The sequence below is a fragment of the Penicillium argentinense genome, assembly GCF_028826775.1.
Source record: "Penicillium argentinense strain IBT 30761 chromosome Unknown utg000004l_segment0_segment0, whole genome shotgun sequence".
NCBI classification, from domain to species: Eukaryota; Fungi; Ascomycota; class Eurotiomycetes; order Eurotiales; family Aspergillaceae; genus Penicillium; species Penicillium argentinense.
In genome coordinates, this window is record NW_026622663.1 from 4,889,093 (window position 1) to 4,914,098 (window position 25,006).

At 52.1% G+C, this 25,006-nt stretch overlaps 9 protein-coding genes across 9 annotated transcripts; 5 read left to right on the forward strand and 4 right to left on the reverse strand.

The window, feature by feature from the left end:
• Positions 1 to 94: 94 nt before the first annotated feature.
• On the reverse strand, positions 95 to 2,437 carry N7532_004750 (putative respiratory complex assembly protein Rmp1; the record flags this gene model as incomplete). Its single annotated transcript, XM_056617244.1, has 1 exon — positions 95 to 2,437. One exon carries the CDS (start codon positions 2,435 to 2,437, stop codon positions 95 to 97), a length of 2,343 nt encoding a protein of 780 aa, XP_056477601.1.
• Positions 2,438 to 3,313: 876 nt separating this feature from the next.
• N7532_004751 (uncharacterized protein) lies at positions 3,314 to 3,580 on the forward strand (the record flags this gene model as incomplete). Its single annotated transcript, XM_056617245.1, has 1 exon — positions 3,314 to 3,580. One exon carries the CDS (start codon positions 3,314 to 3,316, stop codon positions 3,578 to 3,580), a length of 267 nt encoding a protein of 88 aa, XP_056477602.1.
• Positions 3,581 to 5,248: 1,668 nt separating this feature from the next.
• N7532_004752 (type I polyketide synthase) lies at positions 5,249 to 12,948 on the reverse strand (the record flags this gene model as incomplete). Its single annotated transcript, XM_056617246.1, has 5 exons — positions 5,249 to 6,611; positions 6,674 to 7,089; positions 7,144 to 7,428; positions 7,485 to 12,207; positions 12,266 to 12,948. 5 exons carry the CDS (start codon positions 12,946 to 12,948, stop codon positions 5,249 to 5,251), a joined length of 7,470 nt encoding a protein of 2,489 aa, XP_056477603.1.
• A 1,997-nt stretch (positions 12,949 to 14,945) lies between these two features.
• Positions 14,946 to 16,901, forward strand: N7532_004753 (major facilitator superfamily domain-containing protein; the record flags this gene model as incomplete). Its single annotated transcript, XM_056617247.1, has 6 exons — positions 14,946 to 15,037; positions 15,122 to 15,164; positions 15,212 to 15,456; positions 15,511 to 15,717; positions 15,768 to 16,145; positions 16,208 to 16,901. The coding sequence occupies 6 exons, from the start codon at positions 14,946 to 14,948 to the stop codon at positions 16,899 to 16,901; spliced, it is 1,659 nt and encodes a 552-aa protein (XP_056477604.1).
• Positions 16,902 to 17,201: 300 nt separating this feature from the next.
• N7532_004754 (uncharacterized protein) lies at positions 17,202 to 18,101 on the reverse strand (the record flags this gene model as incomplete). The annotated part of the gene is made up of 1 exon (XM_056617248.1): positions 17,202 to 18,101. The coding sequence occupies one exon, from the start codon at positions 18,099 to 18,101 to the stop codon at positions 17,202 to 17,204; it is 900 nt and encodes a 299-aa protein (XP_056477605.1).
• A 2,314-nt stretch (positions 18,102 to 20,415) lies between these two features.
• On the forward strand, positions 20,416 to 21,807 carry N7532_004755 (uncharacterized protein; the record flags this gene model as incomplete). Its single annotated transcript, XM_056617249.1, has 1 exon — positions 20,416 to 21,807. The coding sequence occupies one exon, from the start codon at positions 20,416 to 20,418 to the stop codon at positions 21,805 to 21,807; it is 1,392 nt and encodes a 463-aa protein (XP_056477606.1).
• Positions 21,808 to 21,866: 59 nt separating this feature from the next.
• N7532_004756 (uncharacterized protein) lies at positions 21,867 to 22,997 on the reverse strand (the record flags this gene model as incomplete). Its single annotated transcript, XM_056617250.1, has 2 exons — positions 21,867 to 22,265; positions 22,320 to 22,997. The coding sequence occupies 2 exons, from the start codon at positions 22,995 to 22,997 to the stop codon at positions 21,867 to 21,869; spliced, it is 1,077 nt and encodes a 358-aa protein (XP_056477607.1).
• A 1,048-nt stretch (positions 22,998 to 24,045) lies between these two features.
• Positions 24,046 to 24,318, forward strand: N7532_004757 (uncharacterized protein; the record flags this gene model as incomplete). Its single annotated transcript, XM_056617251.1, has 2 exons — positions 24,046 to 24,202; positions 24,244 to 24,318. The coding sequence occupies exons 1-2, from the start codon at positions 24,080 to 24,082 to the stop codon at positions 24,316 to 24,318; spliced, it is 198 nt and encodes a 65-aa protein (XP_056477608.1). The 5' UTR covers positions 24,046 to 24,079.
• An 8-nt stretch (positions 24,319 to 24,326) lies between these two features.
• Positions 24,327 to 24,979, forward strand: N7532_004758 (MFS general substrate transporter; the record flags this gene model as incomplete). Its single annotated transcript, XM_056617252.1, has 3 exons — positions 24,327 to 24,628; positions 24,718 to 24,764; positions 24,822 to 24,979. The coding sequence occupies 3 exons, from the start codon at positions 24,327 to 24,329 to the stop codon at positions 24,977 to 24,979; spliced, it is 507 nt and encodes a 168-aa protein (XP_056477609.1).
• Between the last annotated feature and the right edge of the window lie 27 nt (positions 24,980 to 25,006).

Here is a 25,006-nt window from a genome sequence, read left to right on the forward strand (position 1 = left end):
TTTTCTAGGGGTATTCATGTGGTGTTCACTATGTCGATTATATTATACAGCTCTATATGCAAGAACAAGATCGCCATCCGTCTATGTACCCAGATCAGGACAGTAATGAGGCAAGTGAATTGTGTCTGGCCAAATGGACCTTGAATGCCAGATCGCATGCCGAAAGATAAAATGAATGGTACTGCTGCTCCACGGAGCGTTGGAACTCGTCGGAGTCCAGCTGCTTCGGATCAGGCTGAGGGATATCCTCCGCCAGCGAGACATCGGTCGTATTCGCAGCCAGGAAAGACCCGCTTTCATAGAACTGGTAACTGAGCTTTCGACCGTCAAAATAATAATGCTGGACTACCGCATCGTGAATATTGCACAGAGGAGGATATATGTATTCCACCTCCATGTTGTTTTGAGGCAATGCGTCCCAGAGGGCATCGTCGAACGACTCTTGCTCGGGATTAAGGAGAAGACCACGGGGGAGGGAAATCGTACAGAAGGCGGGGAGAGGAACGGCCTTGTAAGAAGCATCCGCGGATGCAATCAAACGGCCGAGGATGTCCTCGATGTGCTGGACGAGTTGTTTATAGTGGGGTGTTTGGCTCAAAGTCTCTGCCGAGATATCACGGTAGGCAGTGCGTGTGAAGCGGAGGTCGATTGAGATTTCAGGCAAGAGGTAGTCGACAGAACTGCTTCGCAGGATGGACCTCAGGCTTGTGATCTTAACGGCTGGCTCAGTGCCTTCACTCGATTCTGCGTTAGATTCCCGTGGGGCAAATTCCACTTCGAGCTCAGGAACGACACCCAGGAACTGGAACGATGGCTTGAGTCGAAGAAGATATCGTCCCGTGCTTTTCATAACGTCAAGTTGCGGGAGCTTTTCCAGAAAGGGCGTCAATTTGGGTATTTCCCTCGTAAAAGTGCGCGGTAGCGATAGTCGGCCCAGCTGCGATGCGCTGAGAGCATCTGTACCATCTGCATCTGGAAATGGGTTCTTTGGCGAGAAGAGACATCTTCCCACGGCTGCAGTTACCGATTCGTACACAGTAGCTCCGTTGGAAGGTCGCTCCTGCGCAGTAACATCCTTTCGAAGTAGTTTCAAAATCTCGTCGGAAATTCGCGTCTGATGGTCGTCGAAAAAGGGAGCCGGGTGAATACCGGCTGCTGTCTTCTGCGCCGAAGATGTGGCCCATCGGGACCATGATTTTTGCCGATCGAACCACGATGGGAACCGCAAGCTTTGATCGTACATGTTTGCTAGCTTCGAGGCAGGCATATAGGTCGAGAATGGCACAGGAGACTGGCTAGCATCCGAAAGAACGAGGTGGAAGGTTCTGCGGGCATCTTCGGCACCCTGCAAGTTTTCGGCGAGATATAGAATCTTTTCAGGAACAGATGACGGAGATTGTTCGATGGCAATCCCATGCTTCTTGCAGACCCATTCCAAGAAAGGTGGCGTGTATGCCTGACCCGAGCTGGACTCTTGATCCAGACTGATGCCAACGGTCTCCTCTCGGATCCGAGCCACAGCGTCCTGAATGACTTCCCGAGTCCACTCGCACGCCTCCTGTGTACCAGTGACCCTGACCAAGCCCAGAGAGTTGGTGATATCGATGCTGGCGTGATGGAGATCGGCCACCTCGTCGAACGAGAAGTGCGTGGAGTTATGGAGGACAGTGATAATCGCGGGTGAGAGGCGTAGGTCTAGTTGGCCTTGTTCGTTTGTGACTGACAGTTGCCAGCAGTCCCGTAGAATGCGCTCTGCCAGTACGGACTTGCCCGTCAATCCCTGCGATGTAGATATGATGCGACCTGTACCCCTGCTTTCCCCAGCCGGGCTGGCGTGCCAGAAGGAAGACATCCCAGGTCTCCACGCATCTTCTCCCAATTCACGTTCCAGTCCAGTCGCATTGTTGGCGATGTATTCGGTCAATTGATTGTATGTGAACGAGGAAGCCAGTTGCGATCGCAAGCCCTCCCACTCATTTGTTGTCAACCTCAGCCCTTGCTCGGGAGTCCGGCCAAGATCCCGAATGGCCTCTTGGGCGGCAGTAGTACTGAGGGCGGAAGCCTCTTCTTGGTCCAGGTCATTCAGCAATGATTCAATAGTGGTCTGCGGTGTGGAATCGGCGGCCGTAGGTTTGCCATGCGAACTGGGTCTGCGTTGGAAGGATCTGGGGCGACGTTCCGGCGTGAGCAACGTGACATTTCCGCGCTCGCCTAGCGCATCGACCTCAAGCTCAACCAGACGAGACTTGGGGACTCTCTCTCGGCGGCGGCGATGCGATCGCGCATTATGCTGGGGTTTGGCCGAGGGGGAATTGCCGGAGCTGGAACTTTGGAGGCGAGTAAAGGGCAATGGGAGCCTTGGATTCGACAAGATCCAGAGGCTCCGAGCGCACCTGCGACTTGTGGGATGGGAACGCATGTTGGTGAAGACGGGCATGTCGGAAAAGTTGAACGCGCTTCAGATTGGATGTCGCGGCCTGAGGTGTCGATGGCGGCTTTCGTCTCAGCCACGTCCAACGCCACAACAACGATGTACTACTACCAGTAGTAGTATTACAGCATCTACAACGACAACAACCAGGGTACCATTATTTCTACTGACAGGATCTATTAATTACGTATGCATGTACTTGGTCATAATCGAGATGTGGATCCTGTTCATGGTAGGTCCTTTGCATGCAGGGCTTCACGGACGTACCATTGACTCGGGGTGAAGTAGACATTGACCTTCGCAAAGGCAGGTACATATGATGCAATAAGTAGCATCGCGGTGGCGTGGAGACTAAGGTATTGAACATCGATCTTCGAGGAGAGAGCGGAGGACTTACCTGGAGACGCAGCAGGCGAGGCCAAGATATATATACCTGCACGACGATACCAATGCCAATGAGGGTCAAGGTTCCGGTTGTTGAGATAGGCTACGACGAAGCACTGAATATAGAATGAGGGCCTGCTAACAAATCGACCTTAATGGAATTGACAGAACTTGGACTTGACTGTATCGTCTACGTGCGATTTTGGGGTATTTATCCCTGAACGGGCGGCAAGCCCCTGACAGTAGGAAATCCCTCATAATCGATCTCGATCGGGGTTCTTCCATGAAGATCTCCCGAACGTTGAAACGCATACTAAACTCAGTGCCTCCGGTTTCCCTGGGCAGGCATGTCGACAGAGGTTGGGAATGAGGCATCAATTCGGTGCCTTATCCTGGAACCTCAACACCGGTCATGTAGCCCATGTTTCTAATGCGGCACAGCCAGGACCTGTTGCCGTCATTGCAGCGCATCGCAGACTTGAAGTCAGGATGAGAGACATGCCTCTGCATCCTGGCGACGTGCAAGAAGCGGAGATTAGAAGGCTGCAAGAGGGCAATGCCCAGCGGGAAATAGATGCCCATGCCGAAGTATTGCACATCATAGGCGAGCACGGTGGGCATCGTTGCCCGGATGGGGTAGGTGATTTGACCAAGAATCCAGTAGATATGAAGAAGGGCAATCGCAGAAAACCACAGTGGCAGACCGCGGACTCGGATCATGGGGATGTGACGATTCCACCACAGGAATACCGTACCGGCGAGTAACGCAATGTAGAAGATGCTTACTCGGTCCCAATTTGGAGGCGAGTTTGGCATATTGTAGACCGTGAGGCCTTCCATGCTGGGATTGAAAAAATCGAAGGACTGACAATAGTTGGTATGGAAAAGGAACGAACGCGCAGCAGAGAATGACCGCGTTATGGAGGGGCAATTGCCAGGAAAAGTGCATGGCGGACAGGGCGCATCGATCCCAGAGGGCACTGCCTGGTTCAGACGACCAAAAGTTTATGGCCAATAATCGGGTAGGGAGACCCTGATGCTGAGATCCGATCGATCGAGTCGGGCCAGTGATGTTACCGCATCCTTAGGCGGGTGGTTCTGCGGACGGACTTTCCCAGGAACGAACCTGCTCGGAACCGGCCGAACAGGCGAAGACCAACAGATCGCACCTGGGTTGGCCTGGGAACGTGCACTCATTCCTCTTCGACAGACGTCCGGCCGCACGGAGCATACACTTGCACCTGGGACCATCTCGACCAGCGCCCAAGCCTGAAGGATTCCGCGAAGCAGGGCAAAGGCAACATGATTTCAGTTTCTCTTGTCGATTCATGAATGGCATGCATTAGACCACCGACGGGATCCACCTGTGGATCAATAGCTCGAGGGGAAGGCTGACGCTATCACAGGCTCAGGCGATTAGCGTGTCCACCCCATGATCATCCCACGAGTCACACGCCACACATGAGTCGGCGAAGAGGAGAACAGATTAAACTGCAGATCAAGGGCACACGGCCCATCCACTAGGCACGCCGGCCGCATCTGGACAGCTGTCACGCACAGTAGTCGCAACAGAGTCACAGTAGACGCGAAGGCTGTAGGAAATAGGGATTGGCAGGGTGCTTGGGTAACACCGTCACGACTCGGCAGTACCAGATGGGCCCAGATTTGACTGATGATCGACAAATGGAAATGAGGCGATCGCGTTAAAATTTGATCGCATTCCGGTTTTGCGAACCTGCACACATGCAGCGCTGCGACGGACCCATTGCGAATCGAGATCCTGCCAAGCAGAGGTAGCTGGCGATGAGATGAGCGCTGCGAAATCACGAGTGTTCCTGAAAAAACAGACGTCCGATGATCAGGTGTACATCTGCAGCTGGTTGTGCATAGGAACGTCGTCGAGAGAAGGTGGGTAAGGATGGGAGCTCCCGGCGATCTGGCTGATCCCGAGGACCAGGCGCCCGGGAAAAGACCTCCGCACGGATCAGTCAACGCCCGGGCCGTGCGGCGAGTTACTATCGGGTTGGCGACGCTGAAAGTACCTTAGGGTACATTCCCCTAATTAGGTAGCAGTGGGTCCGAATACACGGGGTAATATACTATAATATACTACTGGACTACGACTAGTAGTCATGGCTTAGTCTATGGTCCCGCAGAGGCATCATTTTCGGTTGAGTTCCAATTATTGACCCTCTTTCAAACCGGGACCGCCCTAAACCTCAGGCTGCCAGGCTTCACGGCCACCAGGAAACCTCTAAAAAGGGGGAAAACTAGAAAAGCTATCGTTTCAAAGTTTGTTGGTCGTCAAAAGATCTTCATTTGGGTTGGGTGACAATGTTAAGGTGGGATAGGTTCTTAAGTAGTAGTATGTACAGCGAAGCAAACAATCTCGGTTGCGCCAAACACCGGAGGTAGAACAATCCGTCCGATGGCCTATCCCTGCGCGCCATGGAACGACTGGAGCATCCCCTTCACGGCATGCTCGCCCAGCGCATCCAGAGTCCCCATTCCGAGCATCTCGAGCACACTGATGTCGAACTCGAAGATCGTCTTCCACCATTGTCGCACTTCGATGGCAACGAGGGAGTCCATGCCAAGCTCGGGAAGAGAGCACCATGTCATGAGGTCTTCTTCGGGCTTGAGGAGAAGACTAAACACCTTTTTCCCAATCTCGACAGCCAGGAAGTGGGCGGCGTCCTCCTTGGTCAGGAAGGTTGCGTCGGCCTTGGCGGCGAGAATAAACGCCTTCAGACCGTCGTTCACCGGTGTCCCCGAGCCGGCCCCGGGGTCTTCGTTGTTGTGGAAGACGGCCATTCGGACATCCTTCTTCCAAAGCAGCCGATTCTGAGGATCGCTCAGTGGGATGCTCGTGCGGAGACCCAGGCAAATATTATTGGTGGTCGAACTGGATTGGGAAGACGTTGACTGCATGGCGATGTCCAATGCCTGAAGGAGTTCAGACTCGGAAATTGCCGCAGGTAAAGCACCAGCAGCTTTGAGCTTTTGCTTGATGTCATCGTGTTCGGCAAGGAAGCCAACTTCCTCCACTGCACCAATCTGGATGGCACAGGCGGGGAGCCCCAAACTCAGGCGATACTGAGAAAAGGCGTCCATGAATGTGTTGGCACCAGCATAGTTGGTTTGGCCAGGCTGGCCACATATGCCAGAAATGGAACTGAAGAGAACGAAGAAATCAAGGTCTGCCTGCGCAGAGACGGACGCATGATGAAGATTCCAAGTTCCCCGAACCTTGGGATCAACTGCGGTGTTCCATTCTCCAGTCGTCATACGAGGGAATGTCTGGTTACCCAGCGCCATCGACATCTGCAGGATGCCTTTGAGTCGTCCTTCGGCACGGGTCACAGCCTTGATAACATCTTTCAGACTCGACACACTGCCCTGAACAAAGTCCGCACGGCAGCCCATGCTCGAGAGTTCGTCCGCAAATTCCCGATGCTCGGGTTTGGTCCCTGCGCTTGGAGAAAGGTAAATAAAGTGGCGAGCTCCCCGTTCGACCATCCACGTGGACACCGCGCGGCCCAAGCCCCCAAGACCACCGACTAGCAGGAATGAACTGGAGCTGTCCAGGGCACTAGTCTTCTTCCGCCGTTGAATTGTCTCGCCAACGTGGACTTTACCAGTTGTGTCGCGAAGCGATACGACGATCTTTCCGAGATGCACACCTTGTTGCATGTAACGGAACGCGTCAACAATGACATCGGCTGTGAATATCTTGATAGGACGGATAGGATGGATGTAACGCTCTCTAACAAGATGAACAATCTCCTTCAAGAGTCTAGAAAGTGGTTAGTAACTTCGATTTTTTACCACATAGGACAGTGTGACGTTGGCACTCACCGTTTGGCAATCTTTGATCTTTTACGACAGATCTGATCCAAGTCGACACAGCAATAGCTTCGGTTGGCGAGGAATGGACTCATGTCGAGCTTTCCAGACCCTATCAAATCACGCTTGCTGATCTCGACCATTTTTCCAAATTCTGCAATGCAGGACCAGGTGGCGTGCAACAATTCACCCGAGAGAGAATTGAGCGCGAGGTCGACACCTTCGCCATTGGTTTCTCGCATGACGGAATCCACGAACGAGGTACTGCGAGAATTAAAGATTCGGTTTCTCGCTAACCCAAATGTATCCATCAAAAACTTGACTTTGTCATCGTTACCAACCGTGGTGTATATCTCAGCACCTATCATCTGGGCCAGCTGAATGGCAGCTAGGCCTACTCCACCGCAAGCACTGTGGATGAGAATGGACTAGGTAACGTTAGTCATAGTACCATAGAGGAGACGACGGCGTTGCAAACGAACCTGGCCTCGCCTCAGATTTCCAATGTCGAATATGGAGTATAACGCCGTAGCGAAAACACAAGGCATGGTGGCGGCATCTTCAAAACTCAAGCCGCCAGGTATCTTCTCACAAACATTTTCGGATATGATAGTACTCGAGCCGAAAGAACAAGAGGAGAGAAGCATAACCCTGTCGCCTGGGATGAGGCTTCTCACATGGGGGCCCGTCCGACGGACAATACCAGCAGCTTCAAGGCCGAACCCATTCTCTTGATTCTCCACAATACCCATCGCACCAAGTACATCCTAGAAAGTTTGGACTCAATATCATGAAGCTCAACGTGGGTAATTTAGTTGCGTACCTTGAAATTCAATCCCGTCGCATGGATTTCAACTTCCACATCATTGTCCTTCAGCATCTCCGCTTCCATGAATTCCCAATGCAAGGCTGCCAAATGCCCCGGCTTGTTTGTTCGTAGAGCAATGCTGTCACTGGGATCCGAGGTCAAGAGCTCATCTTGTGCTAAAAAGGAATGGAAACGTCCGACATGGACCGTATTGTCGATGACCACATATTCAAATTCTGGGTTGAGAATATGATCTTTCTCACGAGTCTGGAATTGCTCGAAGACGTCAACAATCTTCCCTGTCGATCGAGCAACGCTGTCAACCTCGCAAGTGGCTATGTCGACCAACATCTCAGAGCGAAGAGATCTAGCTGCACCGTTGATCTGCGCAAATTGTGGATCTTGGCATTGAATCTGCGAGAGGCCAGTCACCCATAGAAGCCCCCTTTCATTCAATCCGTCGACCAGAGATTTGAAAGCATGGAAACGCTCGTCATCCATATCCTCGAAAAATGGACCCTCATCGTCCAGCATGGCAATGACGTCCTGATCTTTTGGCAGCGGAAGCTCATGCAATCCTCGCAGATAAACAACATAACCGCGGTTTTCAAGACCCTGGAGCATGAGTTCCACATTATTTGATCGCGATAATGCAAGAAGAGTGACCCTCTTGATAGGCAATTCTGCCACGGCTGGCCTGGCCACAATGACCGCGCCCAGCTGATACGGCTCCGGCGAGTCGAGGACCGTCGCGTCCGGAGGACGGAATCCGGCAGCTTTCAGCTCTTCATTCCATCTTGCCACGCCAACGTATGGCTCATTGACTCGACCATCATCCAGACCGTACCACCAGCCAGGTAGGGTACCCCAGATATAATTCACCCACTTGGAGGTCGGGGTCAATTCATGAAGAAGAAGGCGACCATTAGTTTCGAGCAGTTTTCGAACGTTAGAAAGGCTCTCGTTCAGGGAGGGAGTAGCATGCAAAACATTTGTTGCGATTATGAGATCATATTTGCGTCCAGTGAAGCCCTGATCAAAGGGGTCTTTGCTGATATCGAGGGTCGAATATTCGATATTTGAGTACGTGGCAAAGCGCTCTCTCGCAGCAGGGAAAAAGCCGGATGAGATATCTGTGAATGTATATTTGGAGTAGAGTGTTCTGTTTCCCGCAGTCAGATGCTTCAGGATATTTTCAGTGGATCCGCCTGTTCCGGCTCCGACCTCGAGAATCCGCAAGTTGGGCTTGGTGTGGGCGAGATGCGCAAAGAACTGGGACTCGTCACATTGATCCATGGAAGCATACAAACTAGTCAATGTGTTGTCCGAAATGAGAAGGTCGAGTGCCTGCACCTCGCCTGTAAAAATCCTGTCGATATTGACAAAAATCTTTTGGATTGCCATAGAAGGACCAGCAGCAGGAGTATGCGATAGCTCGCGGACAATTCGCTTTACACGATGCTCAATTGCCGAGTTGTTGAGCGCCTCAAAACTTTGAAGGTCCGTTGATAGGAGTTGGTTTTCTACCCAGGACTTGAACTTGTGCATATGGTCAAGTGACGTATCCAGGGGCGCGATGGTTCTTTTAGTGTGAACCATGCACAAGTGTGACAGCTCCGCCAACGCACGCATGTGGGCGCTGCGATCAGAAGACGGTTTGATGAGGGTTGGAATGTCGAGAAAATCGATGTGTGGTGCCCACTCAGCACGAGCAAACCCATCTCGAGTACCCAGCGATTCTTGATGGTCGACACCGGACAGTTTGATTCCAGAGCTACGCAAGACAACCTTTCCATCGCTCTGCACACACTCCCCAGAGCCTAGGATGCACCCACCTGGAGAATACGACGCGGAGGCACGAATTTGGATGTCTTCGTGGCAGCGAAAAATGCATATCTCCTGAATACTGGTTGGAATCATCATATTTCCAGTGGTGTTGACATAGCCCTTTGTCGCCGCAACGCTGAGGAGTTGCAATGAGGCGTCCAGAATAGAGGGATGAATGTGATAATCTTTGTCGTCCGTTGGTCTGCTTTCAACTTCGGAGGTTGCGATTTGCTGTGTGGTACCCGATCGGATGTAGTCGAGGCGCTGGAATGACGGTCCATAGTTGAGACCAGCCCTGGCCATAGCATCATAGCATCGGCGAGTGGTCACCTTGCGCACCAGAGGTTGGCTCTCCTCCGCCAATTCCATGGGCTCAGTGTGGGATCGGGCCTCGCCCACACAGTGCTTTGCCCAAAGGTTCCCATTATGGGATGCAATTGTAAATTCCCACCATTCGCTGTCTAGGGTATCGGTTAAACGATGCCGACGTAGCGTTGTCATGATCTCCGTGGGTTGGTTTCCTTTCAAGACAAGAGCTGTACTGATCACGACATTTCGTAGCTTGAATGCCTCCGACACGCCAGTCAGTTGACGAATTGCTTCACCAATCATTTCAGCGTAGCCCGCAAAGGGGAAGACAATGTCATCGCCCACCTTGTGGTCGCGCATCCAAGGGGCATGGTCCAAGTGGAAGACATTACGAAACAACACCTCAAATTCTGTGCTTTCGGCCACCTTTTGGCCCAAAAGATTGTGATACTTGTGCTGAGGGTGTCGCCAAGCATGACTCAGCCTCGACTCATACCAAAACGCCTTTGTATGATCCCAGGGATAGCGGGGGAGATCAGGTAGAGTCGAGCCCTGAGTCACAACCCGGCTGAGGTCAACGGGGTAGTTGAGAGAGTGGAGTTTACCGACTGCTGCCAAAAGCGACTCCACGTCGTTCTGATTGCGAACGAGCACGGAGGCATAGGGTGAGGAGTTGGAGTACTCAGCTTGAGTCTGTCGCAAGGGGCCTTCCAGAGCCGCATGGGGGCCCACTTCCAGGAACATCATGTTGCTCGCCATCTCATGCTGTAGAATCGTCGCGATTGCCGATCGAAATTTCACAGGAGATTCCAGATTCTTCTGCCAGTATTCGGGCCCAAAGTGTGAGTCGCATCTCAACAGGCCGTCTTCGACGCTGCTAAAGAATGGTTTTTGCGGTGTCTTTGGCGATATATTTTCGATCAGGGCACGGTAACAGGAGCCGATCTCACCCATGTGCGGTGAATGATAGGCCTTGTCGACTTTCAATTTCCGCGCCAAAATGTCTGGATGAGCTCTTTGAATACTCGCAACTACAGATTCGACCGCTTCGGTGTCGCCAGAAAGGGTCACACTCCTCGGAGAATTTTCACAGGCGACCACCACCCCTGGCTGCAAGTGTTGCTGCACATTGTCCGATCCCATTCCGATGGCAGCCATCGACCCCAACTTCGTCTGGAGCTTTGTGACCTGCCCTCGGAAGAACGCGACCGTCATGGCCTCCGTTGCCGTGATGGCGCCCGCGGCGTATGCTGCCGCTATTTCTCCACTGGAATGACCCACGACGGCGGAGGCAGTGACGCCAACCGAGGCGAGTGTATCGACTAGGGCGATCTGGATTGCAGTACAAAGAGGCTGCGACAATTCCGCTGAGCCCAGCCTGCTGGTTTTGGCGGGCTTTTGGAGCTCCTCCTCCAAGGACCATGTGAGCGCAGGAGCAATGGATTTCAGATGCGCATCCAACCCTTGGATGCTCTGTCGAAAGATCGGGAAAGACAGATCCAGCATCAGACAGCGGCCCATCTCGGGCCACTGCGCGCCCTGACCCGTAAAGACCATGACGAGACTGGGGGGCTTGCCAGACTTGAGCGGCACCGAGGCATTGACGCCGCCAAACAGATTCACCACGGCATATGCGCGATGGGGCAGGTGCTCTCGTTTGTTGGCGAGGGTGAAGGAGAGGTCGTTGACGCGGCCAGGGTTCTTCAGCACGAAGTCTTTGTAGACGGCAACCGCCTTCTTCACCGACTCCGCGCTGGCGGCCGAGAACACCAGCAGCTGTGGCGACGTCAACGGCTGCTCCTGGATGGCATCGATGCCAAAGCTCTTCGCAGAGTCCATGATGATGTGGGCATTGCTGCCGCCGATGCCAAACGAGTTGACACTGATGCGCTCGCTCCGGCATTGTGGCCAGGGCATCGGTTCCGTGGGGACCGAGAGCTTGCAGGACTCCCACGGGATGTCGGGGTTGGGTTCGGCGAACTTGATGTTTGGCGGAATGATGCCATGCTCCAGAGCGAGTACGGACTTGATGACCGATGTCAGACCGGAGGCACCTTCTGAGTGTCCCAGGTTTGGTTTCACGGAGCCGATCTGGATACCCCCATGCGGACCGAAGACACGACCAACGGCCCTGGTCTCGATCGGGTCCCCAATCGACGTGCCGGTACCATGACATTCCACAAATGCGGTTTGGGAGAAGTCGTGGATCCCAGCGATGCTGTAGGCTCGTCGGATCATGGCTTCTTGAGCAATGTCGTTAGGAACCTGCATACCACCCGTTCCACGTCCATCGCTGTTAGAGGCGGTGCCTCGAATGACAGCCCTGACAGGATTGCCATCACGAATTGCGTCGGCCAAGGGCTTGATGAAAATGGCCGAAATCGCCTCTCCTCGGGCGTAGCCATTGGCATCGGCAGAGAAAGATTTGCACGACCCATCGGGCGAAAGAACACCTTGCTCGGACATTGCGGCGGTCATGCCCGGCCCCATGATCAGATTGGCGCCACCCACAATGGCTCCTTCGCAGTCACCGCGGGAGACTGCGATACAGGCCTCATGGAGTGCGACAAGGGAGGAGGAACAGGCAGTCCGGGTCACCATACTGGGATGACCATGTTAGTAAGTCCTAAAGATCGATGGAGGTACAAGCAACCACTGACCTTGGGCCGGTGAGATCCATCTCATATGAGACACGATTGGCGAGAACAAAGTCTCCATATCCGCTCACGCGGTGCAGACCATACTGCTGGTTCTCTTTGGCAAACATTTCCACCCAGTCCTCTCCAAAGCTGCCCATGTAGCAGCCGATCGGTCGTCCCTTCCACTCCGTCTGGCCGGCATCTTCCATACATTCGCGAGCTACCTCTAACATCTGCCGCTGATGGGGGTCTACCCTCTCGACTTCTGCCTTCCCCATGTGGAAGAATGATGTATCAATGTTGGAAATATCGATACTGTCATCAAGAAAATAGCCATATTCAGTCTTGACTGTGCCGGGGTACCCAGATTTGGAATGGTAGGAAGAAGCATCATATCTCGACTTTGGTACCGGACCGCGTGCATCACGTTTAGCGATGAGGAAGTTCCAGAGGTCTTGGGGAGAGTGTAAGCCTCCGGGAAGGCGAACTGACATGCCACAGATCGCGATAGGGATTTGATTCGTGTCTTTGGAATCCAGCGTCCGGTGTGTCGAAACTAGATGGGTGGAAACGTCGTTGACTGAAAGTCCATTGCCATTTAACATTACAGAAGACCCGTTTGGAAGGGAGCTTCCGGGTACGGCGGATCCCAGTGCATGCCCATTCGAGCCATTAACGTCCGCGGTAGAAATCGGCATTTTCATTTTCAGTCTCTGGCGCTCAGCTGATGGAATTTTGAAATTGAAAGAGGGGAGTGTATCAGATAATGGGGGCAGCAATGGAAACCAAGATGCGTAATTCCCTATATGTGGGATTTCCTAGTCCTTAAATCTACTCCGACTGTATTTTCTACAGTCGAGAATACGCCGGAGGTCCTGAATATGATTTATGACATGATCCATCCCATCCCTAGTTCCCATGGCTCCGGCCCAATGGACGCGATAAAACGGATGCCTGCATATCTACCCCAATCCCTCTTTCGAAGTGTCCACTTTTATGGTCGAAGTGCTGACTGCGAACTAATGCTGAACGCTAGGGAGATGCATAGATGGCGTATAAACCACCCGCTTCGTTGATATTTTGTCGTGGCTTCCCCACTCCATGACCTCTGGGAATGCAATAGTGCCCAAGAGGGAGACCAAAATTATAAGGTCTCGTTTGTTTCTGGTGTGATATCATACGTCGCAGAGATACTGACTCTACCTGGGAACCAATAACCCAAATTCCCGATAGCATCATCAGGAGGAGATGGCCTTAGTCCTGAGGCCGGGAATAGCTGTTCAGAAGAGTGGACGAACACTCGATAGATTCCATTAGCAGGCAAGGGTCCTCGAAGGGTTGGGTAGGGTTAGAGGCTCAGAAGAATGAGCGGAGAAGACCGAACACAGATCCGGGAATCGAACGGCGTTCCGAGGGCGTTAATGTGGGTCCAGTGACATTAATGGACTGACATTTTAAGCCAGTCTACCTAATCGCACAAATCGGTAGAGCATGAGCGCGATGTGGAAGGGTGGGGTTTGTGCTCCAGACGGCAGATCGATCCAACATGAGCATCCACTCTTATGAGATGTGCCCCGTAATATTTCGCAGACGGATACACTTGCATGGCCATGGACAAGACATTGCTTTGATGAGATCTTTGGCGTCGACTGGAATTTTGGAGTCGGGCATGAATCACCCATACAGTCTCTGCCACGTAGGTTGGGGATGACCGATGGTCAAAGACAACAGCCTGTAGCCGGGGCACTTTAAACTTTGGTAGTTTCAGATCCGGTGCTCTTTATACGCCAGATCTAAGCAGCCTTGCTAGGATTGACGGAGCTACGCGGATGACATCCCTCGCAGCGGCAAGCCCCATGGCCTATGAGCTAGTCAACTAGTCAGCGACCTGCCTGATCGACCCGCTTTGTTCCGTCGATACATATGCGCTAGCCCCGATGCTCAAAAAAAAAAAAAAAAAAAAAAAAAAAAAGAAACAAGCAGGTTGAAAGCAATGGGGACTTACGTGGTGGTTCATTGACGCCGCGATTCAGTATCAAGACTAAAGCAAGAAAGTGGCCCCCTCCGATATGGTGCCAACTCAGGGATCCTCCCATCCCTTCCTCCATGAGATGTCATGACGACAGCGGCCGCCAGAACCAGAGTCAAGTTAATGCTTGGCCAATGCTGAAGTGTTCATGATTGACAGCAGCCACCAGGAATAGCCTGAACAGGAAGCCTCTCGATTGTATGGAGTTGACAAATATTCCACTTTGACAGATCGCAGATCAGACAGAACGCGATGGGGCGCGATGGCGATACCCGCAGTACACGCCAGCTTCGGGTATCGCCAGCCTCATGGGATCGGGGCTAGCGCATCGAGATACGGAAAGCGGGTCATGCAAATAGTTCGCTTGCCCGTGTGAGGGGGAGCGAACTAGCCGTGTGATGTGATGAGAAGTTGAGGAGGCTGCAAGGAATGCATGGAAATCCCAATTATTGGGGTCCGTTACCGTACCGTATCGTTACGCTGCAAAACCGATGTACCCTTGTCGTTGGATGCGCTTTTCACATAAACAATATCTTGCCCGGGGGCCACTCGCCATGGCCCCGGCGAAATTTTTCAACCTGCGAAAACATTCCTGGGGATATTCGATCCTTAATCTCATTGACGGTTGTCCGCGCACGCAAGAGTGGTTATTTTTCGAGATTGGCATCACTCATGGCGTCCAAGGATTCCAGTTCCAACCCGAATGCGCCCGCCGAATGGGGCGGGGCGGTGCATGGCGTTCGTCTATATCTGGGGGCAGTCGGGTAAGCATAACGATAACCACCTTACCCTAATCACCTTAAGCTTCTCGATCCCCGATCGTGCACGTTAACCACCATCGCCCCTAGGCTAGGCCTAGCTCTCTTTCTCACGTGCCTGGAGGCGACCATTGTGAGCACATCGCTCGTGACCATTACAGATGATCTCCAAAATTCGAGTCAAAGCAGTTGGATCATTACATCGTATCTGCTCACCTATACTGGTCCGTTTTCGTTCCTCTCGAGATTGGGGTGAAGCGAGGATACTCTGCCGGGGCAAAGCTCATTTTTTTGACTGTAGGATTTCTGATCGTCTGGTCGAATTGCAGTACGATACTTGGGGTCAAGTTTGCCGTTCTCGCGTCGCTGTTTCTTTTCGTGGTGTTTTCGGCCGGCTGCGCCGCGTCGCAAACCCTCAGCCAGCTGTAGGTTCTCCTTCCTGTCATGCGCAGGGCCACTTGACTCAACTTCCATGCCAGTATTATTTTTCGGGCCTTCCAAGGGCTTGGCGGCGCAGGGGTCTATTCCCTGACATTGTTTTCGTTTGTTCGGATAGTTCCGTATAAGCACTTTGACAAGGTGAGCTCCCTCGCCGGCGGGATTTCATCGCTCGGTCTTGTTTTGGGACCATTACTTGGAGGCGCGATTGCCAACAGCGGGAGCTGGCGCTGGGTTTTTCTCTACAAGTATGTTCGCGACCACCTGCTCCGTATCGAATCTAACAATTGTGATGCAGTGTTCCGGCTGGGGCCATCTCATGGGTTCTCATATTCTGTACAATTCCATCCCATTTCCCCAACCCGCCATCGGGGGAGCTGTCACCGACAAGGAAAAGGCAGAACTGGCAGACGACCAAATCCTTTTTTGGCCGCGTCGATATCCCCGGCACCCTTTTGACGTTATCTGCCTCCTCCTTTATCATCGCGGCTCTCCAGGAAGGAAATTCGGAGTATGCCTGGAGCTCGGGACTCGTGATAAGCTTCTTCGTTATTGCGGGGCTATCATGGTTCGGATTTATCTGGTGGGAATGGTTTATTTCCACTCGTGGCCCAGCAACTACACCGATGTTTCCATGGTGGCTGACCCAAAACCGGATTTTCATGGGCGTCATTCTGTGAGTAGACCTAGTGAATGTGCTCCCTTGCCCCTTGGCAGTTTCTAATGAATCGGTGATAGGGGGTTTTTTACAACTGGACTGCCGTTGTTTGTTTGCATTATAAATGTCCCTCAGCGGTTTCAAATTGTCAATGGAAGCACTCCAATCGGGGCCGGGGTGAAGCTGCTCTCCTTCTCAGTGAGCTGCCCCCTCGGCATCATAGCCTGCTCTATCCTGGCTGGAAGACTGGCGATTCCGTTCACCTATATCACATTAGCTGGTATTGCCTGTGAGATCACGGGCTTGTTTCTGTACTCAGAGATTAGTCCGGCCACACACCTCTGGCTTGGTCAGTTTGGATATCTGGTGTTGGCTGGTCTGGGTGTCGGACTGAGTGTAGCTGCCTTCTACATGGCAGCTCCCCTTGTGGTAGACCAAAAGGACCAAGCCGCCGCCGTTGGGATCGGCATTCAATTTAGAACACTGGGAGGCGTGTTAGGGGTCGCCGCATCCACCTCGATCCTCAACCATTACCTAAAAAGCCGACTGGCATCAATCCTGGGCCCTTCGGAGCTTGCAGCTTTGTTAAAAACGACCCAGTTTATCCGAGCTCTATCGCCAGACGTTCAGGTCCGTGTCCAAGAGGTCTACGCGTTGGCCTATGGCGCGCAGATGAAACTCGCAGGTGCCTTTTCCGTGGCCCAGTTACTGGCGGTCGCGATGATGTGGAAGACTGAGAATGTGCGGTTTTCAAAGCCCAAGCAATCCCATTGACGTGTCTGTGTCCTGCGTCATCTGCATACTTGTATCTAGGCATCGGATTTCTCTATGCATCTGATATCTTCTGTGGTATGGCTTTGATAGGGTATCCAAATGTCATAGGAAATTGTTGAACAACATGATTCAAAACGGCTGGTGTAGCGAACAGCAACACGGAAAGTTGTATATTTAAGATAATATACAAATCAATTACACTTGTTCGATGATTTCAATTACCATATTATTTACCCTAAGCTGGCTGATGTGCTAAAGTAGTGGATCGGAATGAAATAACTTTGGTCAAGGTGTTTCCTCTCACAGCATTCCACCAATAGCAGATTGGAGGATAGAAAATATCTGCTCGCCCAGAACTGCTGCAGTTCCTATACTAAGTGACGATAGTACCACATCTTCTGTAGCACATCCATCCTCTACCTGATCTCCATTCAACCGGGTATTTAGCCATTGAAGGGCACTTGCAGAGCCTGTTATGGCTTCTGTCTCATGGTTTCCAACCAAGTCTCGATGATATTCAATCCGTGCACCGTCGGAGCAATACCTTTTCACGAGTAGATTTGTGTCGGCCACAACGCTGATTTCATCACTCGTTGCTTTATAGGCAAATAAGGGAGCTCTTGGGATGCCATGAACTCCCATTTGGCCGGACCATTGGAAGATCGACCGAGGGACAGCTTGGAAGAACGATGCTTCTCCGTCCTTGAAGTAACTAAAAATATCCTGGCTCGCTCCATCGCCGCTGGACTGAGAGAGGCACCCTCCAGCAAGGGTGTAGAAATCTTCTGATTTCGATGGTAGAAGATTTGAGCTCAACCAATGGGTCATGTTGGGGTACGCTTTTGCCTGCCCGTAGATCCCGGAGAATGCCAGCCCCGCGTTTGATCCCTTGTTTATCGTTCGAAGTACGGAGCTAACATTTGGTGTCAGTCCCCCCAAGGCTACTCCCGCAAAGTTGAGTTCTGGTGCATAGGCTGGTTGAAGTTCTGCTGCCCAGGAGCTGGCCAGCGCACCGCCCGAGTATCCCCAGAGAGCATAGAGCGGGCTCTCTGATAAGCCAATATTGGGTCCCTCGTGTAGTATCGCGCGCACCGAATCCAGGACAGCATGGCCGGACTGGAACCCGACTGAAAACTGCGCATCGAGACCCTCATAATCCGTTGTGAAAACCCACCAGCCTAGATTCAGAGCAGCCGCCATCTATGTCGGGTTAGAATCCTTGGGGGAATAAAACCAAATCGTAATGGGTAGTCTCACAAATGGTATGTCCAAAGACACATTCAGACCAGACACGGTCGCTCCCAAGTCCTGTTTCTTGGCACGCAGGGTATATGAAGGACTGCAGTCAATGGAGGAACTGTCGTAAAATGCTTGATATCCTAATAACTTTGATGGATCGGAGTTGAAAGGCTCGATCAAGGTAGTGACAGAAGCAACGGCATTCCCGAGGCTATCTGTCGTTCTGAAGAGATATTGTGTGACAGTCTTAACAGATATGTCGACCGGAAGTGACAAAAGTGGTTCAAGTTGTGGCGCTACTTCTCGAGAACGGACCACCTCCCCAGCTGAGTAAGAGCTAATGTTTTCAGGCTGATGATACCAGGAGTCCTGAGAAGGAGGCGGTATGGAAAGTGCATAGACGGATGGAAAGGCAAAACAAGGAAGAAGGATTAAAAGCCATGACCGTATGCCGCGCATTATTTTGAGCATCTGAGGCACTGATGGGGAAGAAGTACTAGTAGCATCCACACCTTTGGAACAACCGTGTAGCTTCGAGGGCATTGTCCTTACATTTTTATGTCCGAGATCCCACCACTACATTTTCACCTACATCGGACCCAAACCTGTGACAACAGGCGAAGCCCCGCAGGATTTGCTGTACAATGACCATGATTTGCATATATATGCATGCTTTTGTAAGCGAACATGCAGATCTTTTGCTGCATGAGGAGACCATCGATCACTCGCTGCTCGCGAATCATAGCGTTAGAAGTCCTTGCTAAGTACGGCTGCAAATTCCATCCAAGTCCGCTGTTTATAAAGACATGGATTTTTCAAATTGTTCTGTTGACGATTGATCACGCTTAGATTCTTCCCCATTTATCTTGTAGTGCTCGCCTGAACTTGCGGACCCTCCGGATGTTTCCAGGTTGTCAGTGTTCTGATGCATAAGTATCACGCATAGGATCGGCGGGTGAGGTCACACAGACAAGGTGGGGAGCAACGTGGGTTAACAGAACCCGAACCGAGAAGGGTAATCAGCAGCGAAGATCTTGATCTTGAATCCACTAGCCAATGTCTTTCCCAGAGTTGACCGAAGAAGATCCTTGGCGGTCAGTACATAGTAAAATGCAGTGTGCGAACGAGGAAGGTGTCTACAGCACAATTAACGGGTCGAGAAATAGATGATGTCCCAAGAAACGGATCTTATGAATTTAAACAGTGACTAACGTCTAGATTTCGAACTGAATTCATACTTTGCGCGAAAATAGTAGAGAAAACTAGAAAGCATAATCAAATCAAATAACACACGACAGGATTCATAAACATAACTATTGCCGGATAGGGGCTAGTTATACAGTAATTCAGACTCTCTTTTTAAATTCCATTGGTTGAAGCATATATCCACTACACCCTGTGTTGCGACTAGTGTGCTCGAGATGTTCAATCACGTGACCATTCCTTATGAAGTGTCGCAAACAACGAAGAAGTGGATATATCCCACAACCAATGGGGTGGTAGAGGTCTGAATTGCTGTGAAGCCCCTGTTCTGGCAATTTATGGGGGCAAGCGGACTGACTACAAAACAAGGCAATACGGCATCAATCTAAACCCAATTAGGTCCTCCAGCACCTGGATTCCAACATGAAGCAGCATTTCACAAGATTGAATGATACCCTAAGGTACACTTGCATCTATCATCCATAGGGTACCAGTATCTAGTTCGTATACACATACTCTTACACAAAGGTACCCTAGCGCAGCTCGTATTCTCATTGCGCATGTTGGCTTTTTCAAAGTTTATTGGTACATTGGCCCTGGATTGCGCCTGCACAGATCGCTGGCCATTCTCCACCTCGGCTCCGCGCCGATAGAAGTACCACGCATCGCCCCCGGACGTCTGGGTTTGAGCTCGCCACGCATAGCCTCGTCTACCTGGAAACAGAAACTCTGAAATTATTGTGAGAATGGACATTGCTAGTCAACAGATGAGACGGACCCGATCTGGGTGTTGGACATGTCGAAATCGGTATACCTCTTGATACTGGGACCCGCAGCACAGATCGAATCTCGACTAATGCACCACGGGCCTAGCAAAAAGAAGTGTGACGGAGAAAGCTTCCCGTGCAGAAACTGCGTGCGCCTGGGATTGGTTTGCGATCGTGGAACCAAATTAGTCTGGGAGGACGATGCAAGGAGGAAAGGAATGCAGAGGAGAGGCCCTCGTAAAACAATATCAGCCGCCCCAGGATCTGGATCAGAATGCATCGATACGCCTTCCAGAACTCAATCGATGGCGTTGGGTGTCACTTCCGATCAGGGACCCAGCAGAAGCGCCCCGACAGACCTAGGAACGGTCATCGTCGCGCCCTTCCAGGCGGCGGCCAAGGCCGCGCTCACGACGCACGAATTGTTTCTTTTGGACCATTACATCCAACGATTCTCACGCATCTATCCGACATGCAGCGGCCCGATGAATCCTTTTCTCTCGATCCTGCTTCCTCTCGCTGTCGAAAACCAGACCGTGATGAACGCGGTGCTGGCGCTGAGTGGCGCCCAGCTGGGGGCCCATCGCGACCAGGAGATTATCAAGGCAACGCTGTGTGCACGCCATCGGGCACTGGAAGGCTGTCGGAACATCCTGATCTACTCCGAATCTCTCATGGATTCCAATCAATCAAGGCCTACGGGACGCTCGATGGCAGGCACGGGCAACCACGGCAATATCCTCTACACCCTTGCATCATGCATCTGCCTTCTCCTATATGAAAAGCTGATGGGTGACGGAAAGGCCAACTGGATGCCGCACCTCTCTTTTTTGGCCGGACTGTTTGATCGATTGGAAACACCGCACAACCAAGAGGTTTTTCAATCGATCCTGCGTGGCCATCAGCAGCGGCTCGCCTTTGGCTTTATCCACAACTTGTTCTTATATAATGATCTCGTGCAGTCTACTGCGCAAGGTACTTCCACGCTATCTAATTTCTACCTTCGGCCCCAGGGAATGTCTTCGGTCAGACAACCCGGGTCTGGCAAGAGTCTGTTCAACGGGATTCTGGACACTTCCCTTGTCCCGGGAGATTTGTCCTCGCGAGATCGCTTCTACTACCCATACCTCATCGCCCAGATCAGTGCTGGAACTGAGACGGTCTCAGATGCGAGCATTGGTCTTTGGGACAGCCGGCTGGATTGGCTTCCAAGCTTCTCCGTCTTGACCGTGCCGCGTTCCCCTGGATCAGAAATTACAAGATCCGTCGACACTGACCAATCCTCCCAAGTTAATGAGCCAGATCACATATTCCTCATGTCTGCCATCTATAGTTACACCGCAAAGCTCTACCTGAGGCAAACTCGATGCCGGCGACAAGGGCAGAATGCAATGTCTCAGTGTGGATTGGAGATCGCAGATCTAGCCTGCCATGCTACTTTCCTCATTTCGCAGGTACCCGATGGCTCCAGCTTTGAAAATGCACTTCTCTGGCCAATTGGTATCATCGGACCAGGACTATCGGCTGCTAGTAGTCCTTCCCGACAGTACCTGCTCACCCGTCTACGATCCTTGGAACAGAGGTTTCAAATGAAACATTTTGAACGATTACAGGAAGTTCTGGTTGCCGGATGGAATCGTTTGGACCGCATGGACTCGGAGGAACTGGTAGAAAATGATGTGTTTCTGTTTGGGTAGAATTGACGAGTGTGATAGATTAGCGGAATCAAATGACAACTGTGACCTGCCCGTCCGTTCTACTGGCCCAATGGCTGCATCTCTTGCAGTGTCTCTTCGATGTACTTGATCTGACCCTCCGCCCAGGCTTCCAGATCCTTAACATTGACCGTCTCCACTCGACACAAGCCTTTCTTGCCGTCCGAGTCTGACTCCTTGATGTGCTTCTCGTACTTTTCTCGCAAGCTCTGGGCCGCAATATGGGCCCTCTGCGCCAGTACATCCAAACGGTACGTGGACCACTGGTAATAGAGCTCGGTCAAGTGGGACTTATTGCGGACATTCGCGTTTGTAGTTTCATCGAGCAGCGTAGGATTCTTGGGCCGGAAGGAGGTCACAATGGTGACACGCTCCGGCATATTCGCAGCTGGTGCTGCAGTGTGGGTGATATATCGACCTTGGAGGATGACGGCACAGCCCTTCATACAGTGTTAGCCGCCAGGACTTTATTTTTGGTGAAGTGATCAACAAACCATCTGAGGAGCCTTGACCTTCAGCGTGGAGCCATCGGCCCTTTTCAGCTCCGTCTCGCCTCCCACCATGTGACGGGCATCGGACAACATTACCACGCACACAAATGGATGGGAATCCCGGTGCCATTCGATAATGGGCTTACTTTGATCGGTCACCGCTCGGAGCTTGGACTTTTCCTTCTCGAATTTGGCAATCGCTTCCTCCGTCGCCATGGGGGGCTCAATGGGAGACTTGCGTACCACATCCAAGCCGCCCGGTCCCAGTTGCACGTTGGTGTGACTGATCTCATAGTCCATCGCCGGCACCAGCTCGACTCCCGCATTGTCACTAATGATCTTCAAGACTTCGGGGGAATGCCAGAACTCGTGAATGAACGATGCATAACGAGGCGCCATGCCCCTGATCTGGACTGACCCTGGCCTCGTGTGGTGCATGCAGTTGTCGAGCACATCGTCGCTAAATATCTCACGGCGATGCTGCAGGACCGCCTCGTGGGAGAGCAACGGGAAAGGCACTGTTGAGGCCACGGACGACAGCTCCGTCGCATTCTGGCCCAAATCCTTCATTTGGAGAATCTCCGCTGGTGGTGAGTAGTCGATATGCCTCTTGGCACTGAACATGGTTGGCTGATCACGGCCATATTCGACATGCGGGTCCAGAGCCACGGATGGAGCCATGGTTGCTGTTGTTGGTACGATAAAGATGGTTCTTCTGAATGAAGTTTGGCTCTCAGGAGAGAAATGCAAGTCTGGAGGAATAAACAGTAAGCAGAAATTACTGTTTCGCCGTGGAAGTGATGGGTTTATGTACTGATTGTGTGAGCCATTTATACAATGACTTGGTGGTTCAACGACGAATCAACAACGGTTCGGCCCAGTTGCCAGGCTGGACAATATGAACCGCCGACAAAGACAATAGTCCGGCTGAAGCCCGACCAAGTCCCCATTACCCCAACCAGCTGTTCCGTGCTGGGACTTCCTCACGTCTTCGCTCCCAGTGCACTATTCGTATACTCTGCTCGTGTTGGGTAGATTCTACGGTACCCTGCGCCGATCCTCACCGCATTCGGGGCATTGGAGCCGCCCGCCCGCCGCGGGGATTGCACTACCTCATCCATCACATTCGACCCGCGCCGACCGTCGACCTACTCTTGCTGGACCGCTCGGGGCTGGATCACTCAGTATTGATCTGATTACTGCGACTGCGAGGGTCTGGGTTTACCCGGATCCTTTGATGCTGGCAATCCCCAAATCGCTTGGTCCTCCGACTCCCTAGGGTATGGTAAGGTCAATCCACGTTCCTGTCCTGGGCACCAAAATTTCCCTGATTCACCACGGCCAAAATTCGAATTGGGAGGTTCTGGCAGAGCAGAAGTCAGAGAATACAAACCATGTACATTGAAGCGTTCGTATCTGCGAGGCGCAACTTCGGATCTGGCTCCAACTCGTCACCTGGCCAGGCTGCATTGAACTGGGGCTTATCTCGACGTGCGGAATATGCCTACCGAAAACCCAACAATAGCCTGCGATGAACATATCACCCGAATGGTCACGACGCACCGTATATCAAGCCACGTGAGTGGATCCTGGTCGTACTTTTCACGGCCGCGGTGGTGCTTCGTTTCTTCAGTTCTTCAATGTGGCTCGTCGGCTCTTACAGCGCCTGCACTTTCTGAAACGGGGCAGATCGAGCCACCCCTCGATGCCTAGATTTCAACTTTCCTAGAGTAGATGCCGCGTACGATGTCAAGGCCGCAGTCATGAATGAGGCCTGGATCGATCTGGGCATGGGGAAATACAAATGGCTGGTCTTTCTGACTACTGGCCCAGGATGGTTCGTTGATAATATGCGTGCAAACATCACCTTGTCCATCATCTGCCACGTGAAGATACCATATGGACGCTAAATCCCCCCTTCCCATAGTTTTGGATGCAACCCATAACGATCATCAGCCCACCCGTTCAGAGGGAATTTGCAGTCAACCAGATTGCTTTCTGACAGTGTCCATGTACGCAGGTCTTGTGATTGGAGCCAGTGTGTGGCCCATGACTGCTGACTTTACTGGTCGGCGCCTCACGCTTAACGTCACTCTTCTGATTTCGGCGATCGGGGGAATGGTTGGGACTGGGGCCCCCAACTTCTTTTCGATCTCACTGTTTTGTGCAGTCGTTGCGCTCGGGACCGATGGAAACCAGCCCGTGGTGAGTGCCATCCCCCCTCGAACTTACGCCGCAACCCACCAATATCTGCTGACGATGCAGTCGGGCTTCTGGTCCCTGGGCCAAGCCGTCGCGGGCTTGATCGCATGGTAAGCCCCGCCCTAAATACAAAGGTGTACTACGCATGAACTAACGGCTTGCCAAGCCTTTGATTGTAAACTCTACCTGCTCATCGGAGGACTGTACCTTTCAAAATAACCTTGACTGGCCGTATACTTACTGGACGTTTGGGACTTGGCCGGTGACTCTTCCGAATTCACGAGTCTCCGATATATCTTCTAGACACGGAGAATGACCGTCATGTAACCGATGTGATTCAAAATATTGCGGAGAGGAATGGCACGACCACGTGGCTCACTACGGATCAATCGATTCCATCTCAGCGAGTTTGCAAAAGTCTGACTCCGACGAGCCGGGGGGCACACCCGCACCAACAATAATGTCCTGCGCAGAGCAATCCTAAACGG